A 20,252-nucleotide genomic window follows, 5' to 3' on the forward strand; every position below is an offset into this window, starting at 1 on the left:
TTGTACTTGTTTTAAAATATTAAATTATACACCGTAATACACTATCTATATCGATTGCCATGTATAACAAATTAATTAATAGAATTTAAAATCATTTAAACAAATTCCACTAAGCTAAAGTAACTACCTCCAATAATGTATATACATATATTTACTTGAGACCAGAGAGTGCGTGGAACGTGTCGATAAAATAAAAAAAAATACTAAAAATCATTAAGACTGACAGATAACATACTTAGGTAGAAATCTAAATATATACCTACGTATATAGGTAACATTTATCATTATTACTCCGACGTAATATACGCCTCGGTATCGCTATATATAATATAAATCGCCTTGATTATTTAGACACGGGTATAGCTAAAATATAATGTTTTGTAATCGCCGCTACAGCCGAGACATGATATTTTATTTTATTATACGATGCGAGTCATGAACGTCACACGTCGGTCGACAATAAAATTAATAATTGCGTTTAACTGTAATCAATGAATTTATTATACTCATAATTATTATTAATGCTGTATTTGGCACCTTACATTTTACAACAGCAGTGATATGATAAAATTTGAATGTTTTTTTGGTTTTTTAAACGTATGTGGATGTGCTCTTTCAATAGCAACGTTCAACATGGTAAATATATTTAATACTAGTAATACCTAGCTACTTATAATAGATAGGTATAATTATATTATTTATATTTTACATATATAGTATGTTGTAACCTGTAGGTACCTAAAGTATGTACATTATATTATATTATATATTCCTGGTAATATGGAGATTTTTCACTCAAATAGTTATTGACAAAATAAATTTTGTGTTTTTGGTGTACTAAAAATGAATGACTATAATTTTTTTTAAATTTTTTTTACTAAATTCTTATATTGGAATTGTATATATATATATAATAATGTTTTCAAAATATTATGACTCTTTTTAACCTATTTGTTGGTATGACTGGTATGAGATATGGTCTATTAAAAAAAAAATAATTAATATTATCGATAAAAAGCTTGAAAATGCATTATAAAGTTCCTTAAAAATAATTATTTTAACTATTTAAAAATCTTTGAAATACACAATAATAACAATTTTTTAACAAGCATTTCAACTTTAAATTTAAATAAAATTCAAGATACTTTAAATTAAATTAAATTTTAATAATACATTCAAACATTACAAGAAACTGCAATAATTGTCTTTTAAATATATTTAAATAAATAAATATACCTACCTACAAATGTTAATAATAATGATATAATGACGGTATGATACATAATAAATTAAGTATGAATTGTTTACAATAAATAAATTAATAATTAACAATATGGCTTCGAAAGTATTCAATTTGCGGTTTTAAAAACCTGTCTAACATTTGATTATATAAAATAGACAAAATATTTAGTAAGACCAAATAATTATATAACATACTCAAAAATACAGTTATCAATGTCACGATTTTTATTTCGTTGAGATTATATTTAAAAAATATCTCTCATTAAATATAATATGATGTAGATGTGTAGTGGTTCTCATATTACAGTGCAAACAGTTAGAACAGATATAATACTATTAAAGAAATGACATAAAGGTAGCTTAAAACACAACCATAAAAAAGCATTTTAGGTTGCTTAAACAATTGTTTACTAGTCCGTGTTAAACATAATAAAGTATCTTAGCAATTATTAAAAAAAAAATATTTAAAATAAAATAAATAACGACACATTTTCATTGATTGAAATAATACTTTTAGTATATTGTACTCATTATTCATACAGAAAAAAATATTTAATTGCTTATTTTACAAATAAAAAATGAGTATCTACAAAAATATTTAAAATTAATTCAGAAATGATTCTGTATTAATATTTTTATTGTAAACAGAAAATAAAGGATCATTTTTAAATGTCCCATTAAGTACCATTATAATATAGACAATATGTGATCAAAATAATCTTCAATGCACATAGTAAATATTTGCATAAAAGATATTCCAAACTGCATAAAATTAACAAAATATACATTAGAAACACAGAAAATGAGATTTATCATATGTGTAATCATAAATCATAAAATACCTATATAAATTATATAGGTACTCTAAAAAGTATAATTTCCATTATCTTTTTGAAATCTTTTTGTGAATGGAATTGTGCCTTAAGTCTTTAAATGGTAAAATCAAATTTATAACTCACTTTGAATGTAATTTCTGAATCTAAATGATTAATATACTACCTGTAACATACAAGTGTATAAAATCAATTAACATTTCTAAGCTTCAGAAATATTATACAATAATTAGTTATCATTGATTGGCATAATTTATTGAACTAACTTTTGGCTCAACTATTAAAAACAATTTTATAGTGTAGCTGTATAGTATATGCCAACAAGCTATTATTAGATACCTTTTGATTTTCATATAAATGTATGCAATGTGAATCATATTCAATAACATTTGCGGAAACGGATAAAAGCGAATATCACATTAGAGTTTTTATAGACGTGCGCAATCATTTTATCAAGTATACAGCATAATAATAGTAATATTTAACGGTACTATCTAATGATTCTAATGCAGATTGCAGGTGTTCATGTATGTACCAGCTGTATAATATTTTGCTTAATATGAAAACTTCTAAAAAATATTTTTTAACGTAATAAATATATGATTATTTTTTTAGAGAGTAAAGTATATTATATTAAATGATAATATAGTATTAAGATATATATATATATATATATATATATTTTTTTTTTAAGATATTTAAAAAATGTCCCAAAATCATAGTAAACCATAATTATTGTGTTGAGATTTATAGAATCGAATTTGAAATCTTGATCAAAACGAGGAATATATCAGTTTTTAATTTTGCATAATTTGATGGTTTTGTATTCTATAATAGCAAACCATATTCAATATAATATGTTAAATTAAACCCTAAATGGGTATCAGGCAGTCCCATCAGTAGCTTAGTGGAAAAGTAATAAGATTTAAGAGTTAATTTATGTATAAAATATAATTTTAAAATTTTATATAATTGCAGAAAATTTAAAAAATTGACACCAAATTAATAGGTTAAATTGATTTTTACTAAAAATAAATCGTATGTAATTTATGATAATAATACGATATTCTAGTAAGTTTCATATAATTTATTGTTATATTTATTATTTACTAGTCTGTAGTCGCTATATTAATTTATAAGTAAAAAAAATATATATAGGTACGTACCAACTGTAAAACAGCGTGATAAGTAGGTATATATTGTTTAAAATAGTTTAAAATTATTATTCTAAAGCCTTTGTAGATAAAAACAATTATAATTAACAAATATTTAGATATTAAGATATGTATTGATTTTATAGTATAATAAAAAACTTCTTTTACTATAGCAAATTATAAATAAATGTTTGATAGGTCCGACTAGTGATATTGACATGTAATGAATACTTTTATAGTTTTATCATAAATCATATCTAATTATCTACAAAAATTAAACTAAAAAAAAATATACAGTAGAACCTCGATTATCCGTGTTTGCGATTAACCGTGCCCACTATTCCGAAAATATTATGTATATTATTGTATGTATACGTCTTCTTATGTATATTTCTAATTACAATTGAATCAAAATTTTTAAAATTTCATTATTATAAAATTGTACCTATGTATTTCTAATTATAATTGAATCAACATTTTTAAAATTTCATTATTATAACATTTTACCTATGTATTTCTAATTATAATTAAATAAAAAATTTCATTATTATAAAAAGTCTCGATTAACCGTGATTTTCATTTATCCGTGTGACCCTCTCTCCATCATTACCCCGGATAATCGAGGTTTTACTGTATATATAAATATATACCTAAATTACAAAAATTATTTGATAAACATAAAATTTAGGTTCAGATCAAATTGTTATAAATCATTACATTTATTTTAAGTTTATAAATTATTATGTAAGTAATATAATTTATTTATTTTAGGGTTTCTTTGTACTTTGCATCACAATATTAATTATTCTACTGTATAAAGAGGATAAATTTAAAATAATTGGTAAGTCAACAATTTTTTATTAAAATGTGAATTTTGTCTTGGTAAGTATTAAAATAGTTGTTTTTTTTTTTTTGTTACTTGTGAAAAAATTAGTTTCATATTTTTCAACAAAATGTGTTATAATTTCAATTTTTAAATCTAGGTCTTGTAATTATAATGTAGTATACTAGCATAGAATATACAACACATATTTCATTGATAAGTTGTTATTTTATTTTAAAACTTACAAATTTGCAAATAAAATCTGTTTTGAAATTATGTGTCCTGAAAACTTTAATATTACTATTTACTAAAAACAATTAAAATATTTAGTTTTATTTACAAACCTTGCTAAATACTAAACAAAAACCTTATACAGTGAAACCTGTATATAACGGACAGTCACTGGACCAAAATAATTGTCCGTTATAGACAGGTGTCCGTTGTAGACAGGTTTCAATGTTTTAAAAATAAAATTAATCTAAAAGCATGATCTATACATTTTGTTTGTATTGTTTTATATATTATAATATGTATTAGGTATAATCTTTATTAATGTTATACATTATACACATAATTATAAATTTAATTTTAATTATTATTTTTATATTATATACATACAATGACACATTATAAATTTATTATACATATTATATTAAGTTTACGAATAGACCAACCGCCATTTGAGTATTTAAAACGAATAATGTCCACCTTTTGTTTTAAATTGAAAGCTTTACGCGGCACGGTAGGTGGCATTGCTAAGGAAATGATGTACAACAACTCTGACTGCGAACCGATAAAAACATTAGAAACTGAATAAAAACGTTTAATACTCATAGTTATCATTTATACATATTGCAATTTATATCTGGATATATTTCTGTTAAATTGTATTAACCTAAATTGTTGCACAAATTTCAACTTTATAAATTCAATAGGTACTCGCAATTAGCATTATCGTAATCGGTGATAATGTAATTTATCGTAATCCGTGTTTTCACTGAATGACCTAATTGCGTTCTTTATCGACACTGTTTTGTAGTATGTATTTTTGTCCGTTATGAAATTTTTGGGTTAAATATTAGTGTCCGTGTCCGTAATAGAAGGAGTCCGTTATAGACAGGTCGAAATACATTGGAATGCCTATCTTTTTGCCGGGACCCGGACATTTTGTCCGTTAAGAGAAGTGTCCGTTATATACAGGTGTCCGTTAAGTCAGGTTTCACTGTATTTATATTTTATCCAAAATAAATTAATTAATCATTCACCAGCAATACGTAATACTCGTAATATTTAAAATCAGAAAAATTTCTTGAATAAAATGAAAATAAAAATAGGTATAACATTTTTATCTGTTTCAGACGAAATGTACATAAAGTTGGCAATTATTTTCTTATTATTCTTATTATATTTGATACTTTACTTTAATAATAAATTGAAGAAAGCAACTTTTGTGGTAATAAGAAATATTAATTTTCTAATTAAAATTAAATATTGTCTATACTCATAGACGATATTACATATTATATATATTTTTTTCCCCAGCACAATGTTTCATTTATTCAGCAGTGGTTGATGTTTCATTGCACATTTTACACTCTATTGTCTACTTTATTGTGTTATTATCTATTAATAAATCTACATCATAAATGTGTGATTGTCACAGCTATTATTATTATAGGTAAATATTAATTGTTAAAATCTGGTTTGAAAAATTTGACTATTTATGTTTACTTTCAGTTATGGAAATATATCAAATACACATAGTTCGAAGGTTTTATAACAATGAATTAGAACATTTAGCCACCTCAAATTGTAACACGGACATAACAAGTATAAGACTAGAATATTCTTAGTCGCTTAATTTTTTTTTTTATTATTTTAAATGTTTACAGTGTTCTGTAATTTTACAACAGTTCAAATGGAAGAAATAAGTGATAAGTATACCCAATATAAAAGTATAAAATATTCAAACTAAAATACTATGTTTCATAAGAATGTACTTGGATTTTTGTATAGAAAGCATTAACAAAATAAAAGTTTATAGTTATTTTTCTTAAAATTTAAATTTTAGATACAATGACTTTTAATTATTATAACTTATACATAAATAATTACTTTACTCCAATAAAAAAAATTAAAATTAGAAAACGATGTTTTTCAGCTTTCATTTGATATTTTTGTTAATATATTTCAAAAATACCTATTTTAATATACAACAAAGATTGGAAAATTAAACATAATTTAAGTTATAAAGATTTGAAAATTCAAGAAAAAGGATAATCAATTTATATAATTATTTTTGAATAAATTAAGAAAACATATATATAGGTACATCCATATTTACTTTTATAAATGTTATTACAAATTGTTTTATTTGTATAGAATTTATATTAAATAATACAATTGTTTTTGGGTTTTTGTGGCTTGTGCAATATGTATAAAAGTAACAGACAGGTAATTTGTTGTCCCAATTCAAAAGAATATTATTATTAAAATAATAAGTATAGATGAAAAATGTATAATTAGAGTGGGATAGAATTGTTTAATTCCATAGTACACATACATAAGGGATATATTTAATAAGTGAATTTGATGTTTATTTTAATAGTAATTCCGATTTCCTTAATAACAATTACTATTTACTAAATAATAAACAATGATTTATTATTAAATTATATTACCCATAGCTATAGTTGATCATAGTTTTGATGATTAAACATCAAATTGTATAAGTTTTAATTATGTCTGAGATTTAAAAAAGAGATGGAACTTTTATACTTAATAAATAACCTAAAGTAGAACTTTAAATTAATTAGACTGCCATTATGTCTTAGTCACGGGCAGGTAATAGTCAAAAAATAGAATAATAATTGCGATTTTAATAAAATAAAAAATTAAATTACTATTCAAATTTAAAAATTATTTACTATTAATTTTATTTTATTTTTTTTATTAGAAAATGTACTTCCTATGCTACATGAATAATTAGAAAATATAATGACAACTATAGAATTTTTGATTTCACAAAATAATATGAGAAGGGAAGCAATCCAATGATGAAATCCAACGTGATTTTATTTTTGTTGTGTATCTACTTATTTGAATAAATCTCTGCGTCTTTGACATTTGGAGCGTGTTAAAGTTAAATTACCTGAGAGAGATTTACAGGAAAATGAGAAAGTTATAGGGTTTGCGTGTGATGATAATTTTGAGTGAAATCTAGAATAGTGTTTGGACTGTTTGTAGGCTAGTTCAACTAACATCGTTAGTCGTTACTCGTTACATATAGCTTGTACTTATACATACATCAATACTATTAGATACATTTTTTTTTTTATGACTTTCGTCGATATTAATTTAATAATAGCATTTTTTTTATAAATTTTATCAAAACTTTTCTATATACTATAATCATCTGAATATTTTAAAAATTATGTTCTTTATTATAGGTAATATTTATAAATTATTTGTTTATTCATATTTAGGCCCCGAAACTAGATGGATTTGCTTTTTTTTTCTAATGCTTTTATACGAGGCTTTTTTTTTTTAGAAATGTGACTTATGTTATGCAAAATTTAATGAAAACATTTTTATTTTATATTTTTTTGCTTTTTCGGTAATATTTGGGGTTATACGGTTATTTTTTTTTACTGATTTTGATGCATTTGTTACATTTTCTTTTACATTACTTAAATAAGATTAAAAATTTGAAAAACTAACGTATTGTACAGCCCAATCCTTCAATTATTTTTTTTAAAATACTGGTTTTTTTTTTTTTATATATAATTATTTTGTATTACTGACATTATTTCTTATCTTCGTTTTAAATTTAATTTAGACTCTGTAGTCTGTAAAAAAACATATTTAATCTATAAAAATATTAGAATTGTTTAAAGTCAGAAAAATACAATTTAAAAACGATGATTTTTTGATGATTTATTATTAAAAACGTAATTTTTGAAAATTTTATGTTAGTTTTTGGTATTTCTATGGAATTTTTTAAGTTATTTTAATAATTTTTTTATGTACGTTTTTAAAAATTTTTAGGTCATCAAGTTTCGGGCCCTACTTAAATTATATTCCATTCACAGAAAAGCGTCCAAAAAGTTCATCTCGAAAAATATACAGTCACCAGTTTAGTTCATTGCTAAATATAAATAAATTCGCCATCATCATTATACACAGATATATAAATTATATTGTATTATACTTTTATGATAACAATTATATCGCAATAAAGCTATCTTAAAATTTGTTGTTTCATGATTCAAATGGAATAATGAAAAATACTAAATAGTATAATTTGATAGTATAAAATATCTAAGCTTTTTTATTTTGCAAAAATATATGTATTATGTTATTTAGTCTCAAAAAAATATCATTGATATAATATAATAGTAACACTTTATTGAAGGAGTCTGGAGTACTATAAAATTCTATACCTACAAATATGAGGTTCTACAATAATACTATAATTCATTAATTAATATTTAAAAAAAAGTGTAATTTCTAGCCTCCTTTAAAGTATTTTTAATGATTTCATTTTTATTTATCTCTTAAACAAGTTGAATTTATAAGTTGTGCAATATGAAATTAAACAATAATCGTAATGTTTTAAAGCTAATATTATGAGTTAAATAATATGTAAATTAGAAAGGAGAGATCTACATTAACACAATATTATAATACGAACAACGGACGACGGATTGTTTTGCTGTAAGTTGGTAAATAATAAATAATATTGTCTTCCGGTTTCTATATAAATGATAAATAATTATTACGATATACCTTATTATCCTGCGTATTGATTTCGGGTATATAATTACTATTTAGTAATTATACTAAGGCTGTTAGTTTACGCATTAATTACTTCGGCAAGGGAGATAAGACGTAACGCTCCAACCTGCATAGTGCATAGCGTGATCGCGGTTGTAGCATAAAAAATTATTGAAACGATACTGATTCAGCTGATCAAGTTCTTGTTTACCCAACTCCCAGAAACATAGCAACGTTGGAAACGAGTCCGTACACGAGATACCTTTGGGCCATGGGGCTATGGCGAGATATGCGTTTGTTAAGTTTGTTTACTCGAGTCACAGACACTGATTAATATATTATAATGTATATAATATGTATCTGCGGTTACAGATGACTGCGCTGCTATTTTCAAGGCCACAATCGTGTTTAGCTGATCAGATCGATCACTCGGACGTGTCGTAAGCTCGAGTAATAATAATATTGATAATAATAAAAATATCGTGCTCGCGATTATTTATAATATTCTTTATAGTTGATAATTCACAGTAATTCCGCAAAAACAACCGCTGCGTGTCTACGATTACTGATAAGCCCTACCGCGCCAATCTACCTGAAGTATATTGTTCTATGATTCTTGTGATTGTACCTTGTCGGATGTTAGAATATTATGCCTACGATTTTTACTAAACTTGTCAACACAACACATTGTTATTTCTTTTATCACTATTCAGTATTGTATACAGAGTACAGACTGTACAGTACTTAATATTATTTACGTTTTTCAGTTTCGTTTAACCACTATTGTAATTGAGCAAAGGTAAAGTATGCAAATTAAATTACTGTTCAATGATTCAACAATCCATATAAAAATTATTTTAAACGTTTCAACACGTACTATGTAGGAACTGACGTACCCATACGGCATTTTAAATATACCCATTTTAACTGTACAAGTATTATACATATGTTTGGTTTATTGGGAATATTCTTAAAAAATAAATATTATCTCCACTAGATATTTACCCAAAGCTTAAGTATTTATGCACGTTCATCAACTTTTTTAGGGTATTTACATACTTCACAAAAGTTCCATTGCGATTATACATTCATACACGTTCAGTAATCTACCACATTTTCCATTATTTTTTTTTATAGCAATTACTTTTATTTATTGAACAGTAAATTTTCAGTTTTACACAGACAAAAAATGAATGGAAAATTTGTAATATATTGCTTGACAATTAAGAAATTTAGAAACATATTTTATAAAATTAATAAAATAACTTTCTAACAATCAATAAGTATTGATATCACATTTTCTTAACTTTATAGTGTAATTTATGTTTTTATTAAATATATACAATCTTAAAATACAAATGTTCACTTCTAAAAAGTATAGGTACCTAATATATAACCATCTTAATAAATGTGAAGGGAACACCAGTTAGTTACCTAAATTGAATATTATTTTCTTTAATTGGTAAAAATATAAGTAATTAGATTATACAATTAGCCACAGTTTTAAGATTTTCTAATTAAATTTATTACCAATTAATACAGCATTAAACTTATTTTTTTTTAGAGGTAAATATGGCTACCAAAAAAAATGCATTTGCTATTTTCTTGACTGATCATAGAAATGAAGAAATTAATGACAGAAAAAAACCTTCTAGCTTCCAACAATTAAGTAATAAATTAGCACCCATATGGAATGTAAGTAATCTCTAAATGGTATCTATTGTGTAGTTGAGGAGTGGTATAATTTTTTACTTATAATTATTTACTATTAACCCGTCTTTACTTGTGTATATTCTCTTGGGCATATAGGAAGATACAACTGCCAGTAGTTCTCATCTTAAAAACAATTTAAGAAAAATTCTTTCACGCAAGCAATGACGGGTTAAAAAAAAGATCATACTTTTTTAATATATTTGCACCAATCCTATGACAATAAAAACAAATTATCATAACTATAACTTAAATATTTAATAACAGTTTAGCTACTCCTAGTATGGTATGAGTTTTTAAAGTTAATTTTGTTAATTATTATTATATTAATATAGTCTATGACTGATGAAGAAAAAAATAAATATAAGGTTCTTGCTCGTAAAAATAATTCAAACCAAGATGAAAAGCCATTTGCAAAGATTAGTGATCTACACAATAATAGTTATGATTTTTTGAATATGCAGAAATGTTTGATCAAGATGTTTGAATTTATTCAAAATGACAAGGGTGAGAACTATTGTATACAACTTTTCTATAAGGTTCTTTAAATTATAATTAAAATATATATACAGTGTACTCATCAATTTAGAAATCACTCAATTAGTCAGTTGTATTGAATCTATTTTGTTTTGATAAGCTAGGCTTGTTTATAACTATCAGAAAATTTAACATTTTCATAATATTGATTTTAGTTGAATAGTTGTTGAAGCAAAATAACTATGAAAACTAAACCTACACAAATATGGTATTGTTTTTTTTCATTTTTAATAAGAGTTGTACCGTGTTAGTGGATGCTGGAAGGTTAAAATTTTGAAATGTTTTTTTAAATGTATTATTATTAAGTGCCCTATAGCTTTATAAAGAAGTTTTGAATTGAAAACAATATAATTCAACCAAGAAATTGAGTGTTTCTTAAATTGGTGTACATGCATTTTATTAATTATAATTATTAATATATAAAATTAATAAATATTATACTAAATTAATTTTATAAAAGTATTATTATTATTTAAAAAGAAAATTGTTTATATTATATGATACAAGATTATTTAAGTAATACATATTAAAATGATAAATTAGATTTTATAGCTCTTATAAAAAATTTTTAAATAGTTTAGATGTCTTTCAACTATTTTTAAATAGTTTAGATGTCTTTCAACTATTTTCAAATTTTTATTAAAGGAATGTTATACTTCTAAGTATTGTCTCTATGATACAAATGTATAACATAGCAAATTTTCTTTCAGTAGAATTTATTTTGTGTTGTTAATTTTAATGTTAGAATGAATTGATTTAAATTGAAAGTAAAAATATTATTTATTATTGTCGTTAGTATTTTTATGATATTTTAATTTTCAAGCAAATGATGAAAAATTTTGATAAGATAGTATTATAAATACTCTTTATTCGCTTTAAAATTATAAAATAACAGATAATGTTCATACCCTTTTTTGATAGTAGGCCAATTTGTTCTGATATTAAAGTTAACTATATAAAATTAGTTTTACTAAAAGGAAATTTGCTATGCTATACATCTGTAAGATGGAAACAATATATGCAAATTAAACATCCACTTAGTGATTAAAGTGATTTACCACTTGATATTCAATTATTTATTTTATTTTGTTGACACATGAATCTGTTTATAGAAGTCAATGAGAAACATGTCGTATTTTCCATTTTTTAATTTAATTAATTCAATGTTTATCTTAAAACACTGGAAAATCATTAAATAAATAGAAAAATGAATTGTTATAATTGACTTATTTTTTAAATATAACTTAACAATATAAATGCAATTCATATTAATTAAATTGATGCAATATGTAACTAGTTGATCTAATATTCACATAACATATGTTTGTGCTTAAGCATTATTTATAATATTCCAATAGTTGTGCTTTAATACAAATTTTATGGTAGAAAATTTAACTTATTTTTGTTGTTAGACTCTTGAGTAAATAAATATCTGTTATTCTTTGAAATGTGCAGTTTTTAATTATTTTGTTAATTTTATTAGTTAATATTTTATTATACAAGTATCATTAAATTTTACTTTATAAATTTTATTATTTTTATATACTTATAAATAATATTTAAAAAAGGGTTCTTATAATATACTTAAATATACTGAGTATTCTTAATCATAATTTTTTATTAATGAGAAGTATGAAATTGATGTTTTTCCACTAATATTTATTGAGTTGAGGTTTTATGTACTTGTTGTAATTTCTGAAATTAACTTCAAATATTTATCAGACATTGCTGATTTTAGATTTTTTTTCAGAATTACTTGAAAAGAAGTTTATTTTATTGCATATAAATTGTCATGCCCATCATGGAGAAAAATATTATTTTCCTGCTGAAATAGCAGCATTAGAATTCAATTTAATTAATGGCGTTTTTCGTACATATCATAAAATTATTGGTATTTGTAAGTATTAAAAATATAGTAGTGTTATGGTAGGTTCCCTAGTATAGATTAATGTTAAAATTAAATATTTCATTAAGTTTTTCAATCATATTATGTTTATTCACACTGAGTTTTTCCAATATTATTTTATTTTATTGTGTTATAAATATTACAAGTACTATGACTAAAATTTTTATGGAGAATCCTTAAAGTTTTGTTGTTACTACAAATTTTTCTTTAATGATATTTGATTTATTAACTCAAAAACATACAACTGTTATCTAGAATTAGTATTGAAGTAAAACCACTCCAAAGTTGAAAATCTAAGTATTTTATCGAATACTTATTGCTTTGTTCAGAATCAATAAATCTACAGTAAATATTTTTTAAACAAAATTTAGTAAATCCTCCTATCTCTTAAAAGTTATTTGCGATAATTTTAGGTATACTTTAAAATTACTAGAGTGATTACTTACCTTTTGGAATTTGAAATTTTGTTATTTTGTTAGTAAAAGATAATCAGTTTTTTTTAAAATTTATTTAAACTCCTTATACTTTAAGACCTATGAACTAATTAATTGTTAATTATTTTGGAAAGAAAATGTATTTTCTTTGAAAAAAAGTAACACATATTATTTGCACAGCTAAAATTTACCCCAGAGGTTTAGCTGGAGGTATGAGAGAATATTCCGACCTACTTCATCAAATTTATTGTTGGCATGAACATCCGGATGATTATCAAAATATATTATTGGAATTTTTATCATTTTTAAAGGTAAATGTAACAATTTTACAGTCATTTGTTAACTATTAATTATATTATTTTAGAATGAAAAAATCAATCTTACTGATTTTCAAGAAGGCACGTTGGAATTACCATATTTATACACTGTCGAGACAGAAATTGGTATGGATATTATGAAAGCTAAAAGTAGTTTAGAAAGATTTTGTTCCACAGTTTTCCCGAAAGGTAAATTAATCTATAATATAAAATTTTATTTATTTATTTATCATTAACAAATTTTAGTGTTTTAAAGCAGTTTTTTTGAACTAAGTACATCATTTTTATCTTCGTTTTATAAAGGAAATTTTTTTTTTAGAGCATTTTGGTATTTACAAATAAAAATTTGGAATGAGTGGTTAAAGAGTTATAAATATTTACAGTTTAGGTCTGCAGATTGGTGAAGACTGAAGATACCCTTCAAAATTTTGGTCAACCATTCACCTAAACTGAAATACTTATAACTTATAAACTACTTGTCCAAATTTCGATTTTTATGTACTAAAATGATTTGAAAAATGTTATGCTTCAGAGTGTGAAATTAAACATTTATGTTATTCTAAAAAGTAAAAAATTTAAAATTATAATGATAAAAATATTATTTAAAAAAAAGTTGGTTTTATTCATCTGGAAATTATGTAAAAACACAATTTCCAGATTATAAATAGATTTTGAACTAATGAGCGTTGTTCGATTAGTGAATCACTCAATATAGCCTATTTACTCTTGAACAATAATTTTAAAATATTTATTACATTTTACAGATGATGCTAAACGTTTTAAGTCTATATTCAAAATAGGAAGTATTAATCAGTTATTGTTGGAAATAAAAAAAAAAATGAAACTGCATTTGGATCCTCAAAATATAAAACAAGGAATGTCAACTAATGACATATTACAATCGGATATGTTTGGACATGGTCTTGGCTGTATGGTAATAATATATTAAGTTCCTGTTTTAAATTGTCATGATACAATTTGTATTTAAGTACGAGTTGAATTATAAATTACATTTACTATTATAGCTTAGCATTAATTAGTATGTATGTTTTTGATTTATCTAACTTAAATCAATTTGATCTATAACTTTCAACCATGTATTTGTAATTAATCCATGTTTACGTCTTAAGTTACTGTATATTATCTATATGAAATTTGTTATAGTCACTACTGTAGGATATCTTTTGGCTTTTAAAATTTCCTATTAATTTAAGCTCCATCAAAATATTTTAATAATATTATTTTTTATATGGACCATCATAATATATCATTTTACCAATTAATTCATTGAAAAGTATAAATTTTAGTAATCCTAATCGAAATTTTTCTTCAGATGTATGTTACTTCTACTGTATAAACAATAACTATAAGTGTGTACAGGTTTTTTTGGCAGAGGATGCAATACTTTTACCCAAGGACGTCCAGACTCCAAACCCCTTTCCCTGATTTTTTTCAAAGATGTGAGGCTACGATAATTTAAATAAATCGTTACATAAAATCAAGTATATGGGTTCTATACGGTTAAGAATCAGGTTAACCATGAAATTATCAAAAGAGTTTTCAATAAGTCCTTTTTAATAATAATATCTTTAACGATCAAGAAAATATAACGAAACAATAAGACATAATTATTAAGAATACATAATAACAAAAAAATAGTTAATAAAAAACATAATTTGATCAATTTTTGAAGTATATAATATTATACTAATTATATATTATATAATTCTATATTTGCTATATTAATAGCATATCTATTGATATTGAATATATTATTTAAATATTTTCAAAATTGGTAGGTCATAGTATACAATATAAGATCTTGAGGAAGCAGAATATCTTACAGGGGAGGCAGCTACCTCCGCTGCCTCTCCCATGGCCACACTTATGACAATAATCAAATTACTTAATTGTTGACATTTTAAGATTGACTTAGATAAAAAAAAAAAAGCATTTTTTGACTTGAAAACTATAATCAAATATACAATTTGTTATATCCCTAGTAGCCATTTTTAAATTCATCGTACAGGTTTTTTTTTAGGATGTTGAGAAACATGAATGTGTTTAAACTGTAACTTAAGTAATCCATACACCATTAGTGGTTTATTGTAATTAACATTTCTAAATGATTCACTAATTTAACACCTCAAAATAAATTGTAAAATCTCATTTATTCAATAACCTAACTCCAAAAAAAACTAATAAATCAAATATTTATGCTTTCAAAGGTTTTATACTAGAAAAGGTTTAGATTTTATAATAACAATATTATACTAATAATAAATATAATATATAAAATGATCTAATAAAAATGATTTCAAGTTCTATCTACTGTATTATGACTAAAAAAATAAATTACTAATATAAAATATCTTAAGAAATAAAGGCTTACATACTATCTACATTAAAAATAGTTGTTGTTCACAATGTTAAATAGTATTGAATTTAAATTTTAAACCATCACATTGAATTATTTGAAGAAGAAGGGTACTAAAATATGATGTACAACAAAATAACTTCTCCGATTTTTAAAATAGTTCATGATTTATTATTTAGTACCATGAGATGAGAGATATTGCATTCAAATGTTCCAAAGCTCGTGTTATTCAGTGGATGTCAAATATTTGCAAGCACATAAGTACATATACTAGTTTACAGATTATACCTGGCAGACACATAGCAGTTCAATTAAATGATGGCTCAAGAATGGTAATGCAAAAGTAAAATAGTATGGTTTTTACTTAGCTTATACATAATTATTGTAGAGTTTTAACTCATTACCATTTATATCAATAATAATTTTTATTATCTTGTATTGTTTATTTAAGATTATTGAAAATGCAAATTTGCCACTAACCAAACAAGATCTAAAATTAAATACTTCCAAGGATGATATATTAGGTGTCAAATTATCAATTCTTTCACAAACACAAGTAATATAAATTAATTCCATTAGTATTTATACAATTTATTTTGATTCATTTGTAACATTAGTTATGTTATTATACATAATAAATTAATATTGATACTTGTATTAATATTACAATTTATGTACTATTTTTAAACAGTTTATTATATATTATTTATGTATAATATATTGTTATTTTAAGAACTGGGAAAAATATGGGTCGTGTCACTATTTGCTTAGCATTATATTGGTTTTTTAAAGAAAAAATTTAAAATGCACTGTTTATATAGTTTATTGTAGGCAATAATCAAATTTCATAATTCTTTTATACTAATTAAACATCTCAAAGAAACCATATAGAAAATCGAAATCTGAGTCAAAAATAAAATCGTAAATATTTAGTTAGACTATTGGTGTATACATACCAATACTCATACATTTATGTAGCAGTATGCACTTCTAAATTTTAACTCTAGTAAGAATTACTTAAAAGTCGTTTTAAAGTTTGTTTATATCGGCTCCATTATTTCATTTCTAAATTTAATATCAATCTGATGTATTATCTATGTATTACTCAATAAAATAGAATTAGTTTTGTTTAATTACTATTATTGTTAATTATTGTTTTATCAATTTAGCTAATATCGATGTTACAAATTAATAAATTGGATAAATATGGTCATAGTAATCTAACATATTCCATTAAAAGTTATCCAATAAATTTTTAATTTGTTTTATATACATGATACTCACACATAAAAAACACTTATATTTTTGTTAATTTTTGGAAGTTGCATTACTAATTATCACCTATATAGTTTTATATGTTATTTAAATTATTTTTATTTTTTAATAATTTTTAGCATTCTTATTCAAGTGACGAAGAAAAAGATCTTTATTGAACAAATAATACATTTAATTAATCAGTTAATGAAACAGTTACACATTCTAATATGAGATTTTTTTCTTGTAATCTAATGTTTTATTTGTATAATAAAAAAGAAATTCCTATTTAAATTACAATATCTTGTAAGATAAGAATTAAATTTATAAAAATAAACAATTGTTTGGATAATGTTCTATAATGACCAATTATCTAAAAATGTTTTATTTTATTTGAAATTTTAGTTTGATCTATTTAAAACTGAACAAATGTATTAAAGGTAATGTTCTAAAGTTTAATAAGTTATAAAGGTATTGAAATATATTTAACAATATAATTATATTAATACTAGTAATAGTATGTATATATTTATATATATATAAATTATCCTTTCAAATAGGTGTAAATTTAACATCTAAGTTGATTTTACTTTTGATCAAGATTAAACAATGATTGTGGCTAACTGTGATTAACTAAAAAGATGAATTACTTTAAATGGCTGAAATAACTTAAAAATGTTAGCATAGCTATGTAAATACCACTAGATAAAAGTAAAAAATAACTTATTTAATGATTATTGATATTTAGTAATAATTAGTAGTTCTGCAAACATTTTATAAACACTAACCATGTTAATAATTTTTTTCAAATCATTAAGTAAATTGAATAAAAACAATTTGTAAGTTAAAGTATCACAACTTATTTAAAAATAGTGATTCATACTTACTTTTAGATTCAAAGCAGTCGATAAATGTACAGACTTTTCAATGATATTATATTTTTTTTTTTGTGTTTTCACATAAATAGTTGAAAAAAAGTTAATGTTTTCATCTTGGAGAATTGTTTTTGATAGACAATTTGATCTAGTTGATACTTTTTTGAGATTTAAATTTTAAATTATCAACTTTTTTTAAACTAATTTAAAAAAAAATCAACTATGTTGGATAGGTAGGGGATATCAATTTATCAGTCAGAGTAGAACGACCTTAAGACGACATCGTTTCAGATATATCTATGCTGCCATTATGGGTCCATGGACTAGGTATCTACTAAATCCATAGGTATCAGTAAGAAACTCAGTGACACTTTTGAAAAGTTTACTCTAGTGATTATTATCCTTGAGGGATCTTTCACAAACTTGTGAAGAGTTCTGGAGGCCCACAGTCCTTTGCGCAAAATCTCTTGAAAGATTAAAATCCCTCTGCAGGTAATTCTATCCCCATTCCCAGAATTATTATTTATATTATTATTATTATTATTATACAATATTATATTGTTATTTACAGTACAAAATAGTAGATAAGTGTGTTATGTACAATAAAATAACTAAAAATTATGTTCATTCAAGTTTTGTACTTGATACTTAACATAAACATAATTAATAAATAATTGTCAATAATATGATTAAATTTAATATGATAATATCCTCTGTGTAAAAACTACCAATAAAGATAAGGTAAAACAAAATTCAAAAGAAGAAAAAATGATAATAACAGCAATAGTTGTTCTAGACAGTTTAGACCATTTTAAGTTATTGATTACTGCGTTTCAAATATAGGACCCAGAATAATTTAACATGAATAATATTATAACAAATTAATGTCATGATTAAAACATTAAATGCTTTTTGACTTACTATGGTTACATATTTTAAAATTAAAAACAACAATGGCTTAGATTTAATTAAACAATAAAATAAATGATTATTTTTATATTATAATAACTTGTAAATTTATTATATGTATTTTAAAATGCACAAATATAAATGCCAAACAATGAAATACTACAAACAATTTCAAACCCATACTTAAATTATTTATGAAAGAGAAAAAATTGCAAATTATAAATTATTACAATCATTTCACAAGATTCTATTGATAATTTTTAATTTATTAATTACTGTGATAAATGTATATTTAAGTGCAAGAAAATAATAAAAGAATTCACAAAAAACAAAAAAATAAATAATTTGAATACATACAGTATATGAGTAAATAAAAATAAAAATGAATTAAGACACTTTAATATATGAAGCTGTGTTATTATATCTTAGTTGTAATTTTGAATTAGTATACCTTGTTGTTACGTTATATAAGGCACATAGGATTAGAAGTTGTTAAATATTTGTCAACACTTCCAACATTATCTACCTCATAAAACATAACATTATGTGGCAAACATAATTAATAAAGCAGTTATTATCAACGATGAGATACTTATTAAAACCAACGAGTTTGTCTATCCCAGTAATGAGGAATTTACATTTTTTCTTTAAATAAATTTTATATTGAAGTTGGGTTTGCAATTTCTAATGAAATATTTGTGAGCTCTCATAGTTGATAGTTAATATAATATAAGTTTAATAAGTTCTATACTAAATATAAATTTATTATCAACTAATCTAAACTAATAAAATATTATATAATAGATAAGACATTAAACTAATGTTATATAGGTATTCTAAAAAATGTCTTAAAAATTGATACTTATTTTCACTACATTCAATATAAATACACTACTTTTAATAATCCATAATACAATTTTTGAAAATTTTTGATATGTACATTCTATTCAGGTTAAGATTGAACCACTTAGGTGCAATTAAACTGTGACAAGGATCACCGTTTAACCAATCAAAGCTAACACTATCATTAGTTGACAATCATCAGTAGCAATTGTTATCATTGGTGTCAATGCTGTAATTGTGTACTTATATGAAGAATCATAAA

The 20,252-nt window shown here is 23.1% G+C and overlaps 2 protein-coding genes across 5 annotated transcripts; both read left to right on the forward strand.

The window, feature by feature from the left end:
• The first annotated feature begins 393 nt into the window (after positions 1 to 393).
• LOC112595501 lies at positions 394 to 6,078 on the forward strand. Its single transcript, XM_025340748.1, has 6 exons — positions 394 to 636; positions 4,001 to 4,070; positions 5,411 to 5,505; positions 5,595 to 5,730; positions 5,790 to 5,882; positions 5,945 to 6,078. Exons 1-6 carry the CDS (start codon positions 562 to 564, stop codon positions 6,025 to 6,027), a joined length of 552 nt encoding a protein of 183 aa, XP_025196533.1. The 5' UTR covers positions 394 to 561; the 3' UTR covers positions 6,028 to 6,078.
• Positions 6,079 to 8,627: 2,549 nt separating this feature from the next.
• On the forward strand, positions 8,628 to 17,621 carry LOC112595433 (protein maelstrom 1-like). 4 transcript variants are annotated; one of them, XM_025340650.1, is made up of 12 exons: positions 8,628 to 9,130; positions 9,201 to 9,278; positions 9,343 to 9,627; positions 10,393 to 10,523; positions 10,874 to 11,045; positions 12,826 to 12,972; positions 13,596 to 13,726; positions 13,780 to 13,921; positions 14,497 to 14,666; positions 16,289 to 16,441; positions 16,561 to 16,665; positions 17,504 to 17,621. In XM_025340650.1, exons 4-12 carry the CDS (start codon positions 10,401 to 10,403, stop codon positions 17,540 to 17,542), a joined length of 1,182 nt encoding a protein of 393 aa, XP_025196435.1. In that variant the 5' UTR covers positions 8,628 to 9,130; positions 9,201 to 9,278; positions 9,343 to 9,627; positions 10,393 to 10,400; the 3' UTR covers positions 17,543 to 17,621. The 4 variants fall into 4 exon arrangements, with proteins under 4 accessions (XP_025196435.1, XP_025196436.1, XP_025196434.1 ...); XM_025340651.1 differs by having other exon boundaries at positions 8,628 to 9,125; XM_025340649.1 differs by having other exon boundaries at positions 8,628 to 9,278.
• The last annotated feature ends 2,631 nt before the right edge of the window (positions 17,622 to 20,252 follow it).

The sequence above is a fragment of the Melanaphis sacchari genome, unplaced genomic scaffold (genome assembly GCF_002803265.2).
Source record: "Melanaphis sacchari strain LSU unplaced genomic scaffold, SCAv2.0 Contig27_pilon_pilon, whole genome shotgun sequence".
In the NCBI taxonomy this organism is placed as follows: Eukaryota; Metazoa; Arthropoda; class Insecta; order Hemiptera; family Aphididae; genus Melanaphis; species Melanaphis sacchari.

What these genes read in the sequence shown, in the direction of transcription:
- LOC112595501 (XM_025340748.1), top strand. Translation starts at nt 562, where the DNA reads ATGATAAAATTTGAATGTTTTTTTGGTTTTTTAAACGTATGTGGATGT. An exon ending in GGATAAATTTAAAATAATTG is followed by an intron (nt 4,071 to 5,410) that starts GTAAGTCAACAA and finishes TATCTGTTTCAG; the next exon opens with ACGAAATGTACATAAAGTTG. An exon ending in TGAAGAAAGCAACTTTTGTG is followed by an intron (nt 5,506 to 5,594) that starts GTAATAAGAAAT and finishes TTTTTTCCCCAG; the next exon opens with CACAATGTTTCATTTATTCA.
- LOC112595433 (XM_025340649.1), top strand. Translation starts at nt 10,401, where the DNA reads ATGGCTACCAAAAAAAATGCATTTGCTATTTTCTTGACTGATCATAGA. An exon ending in ATTTATTCAAAATGACAAGG is followed by an intron (nt 11,046 to 12,825) that starts GTGAGAACTATT and finishes ATTTTTTTTCAG; the next exon opens with AATTACTTGAAAAGAAGTTT. An exon ending in AATTTTTATCATTTTTAAAG is followed by an intron (nt 13,727 to 13,779) that starts GTAAATGTAACA and finishes ATATTATTTTAG; the next exon opens with AATGAAAAAATCAATCTTAC.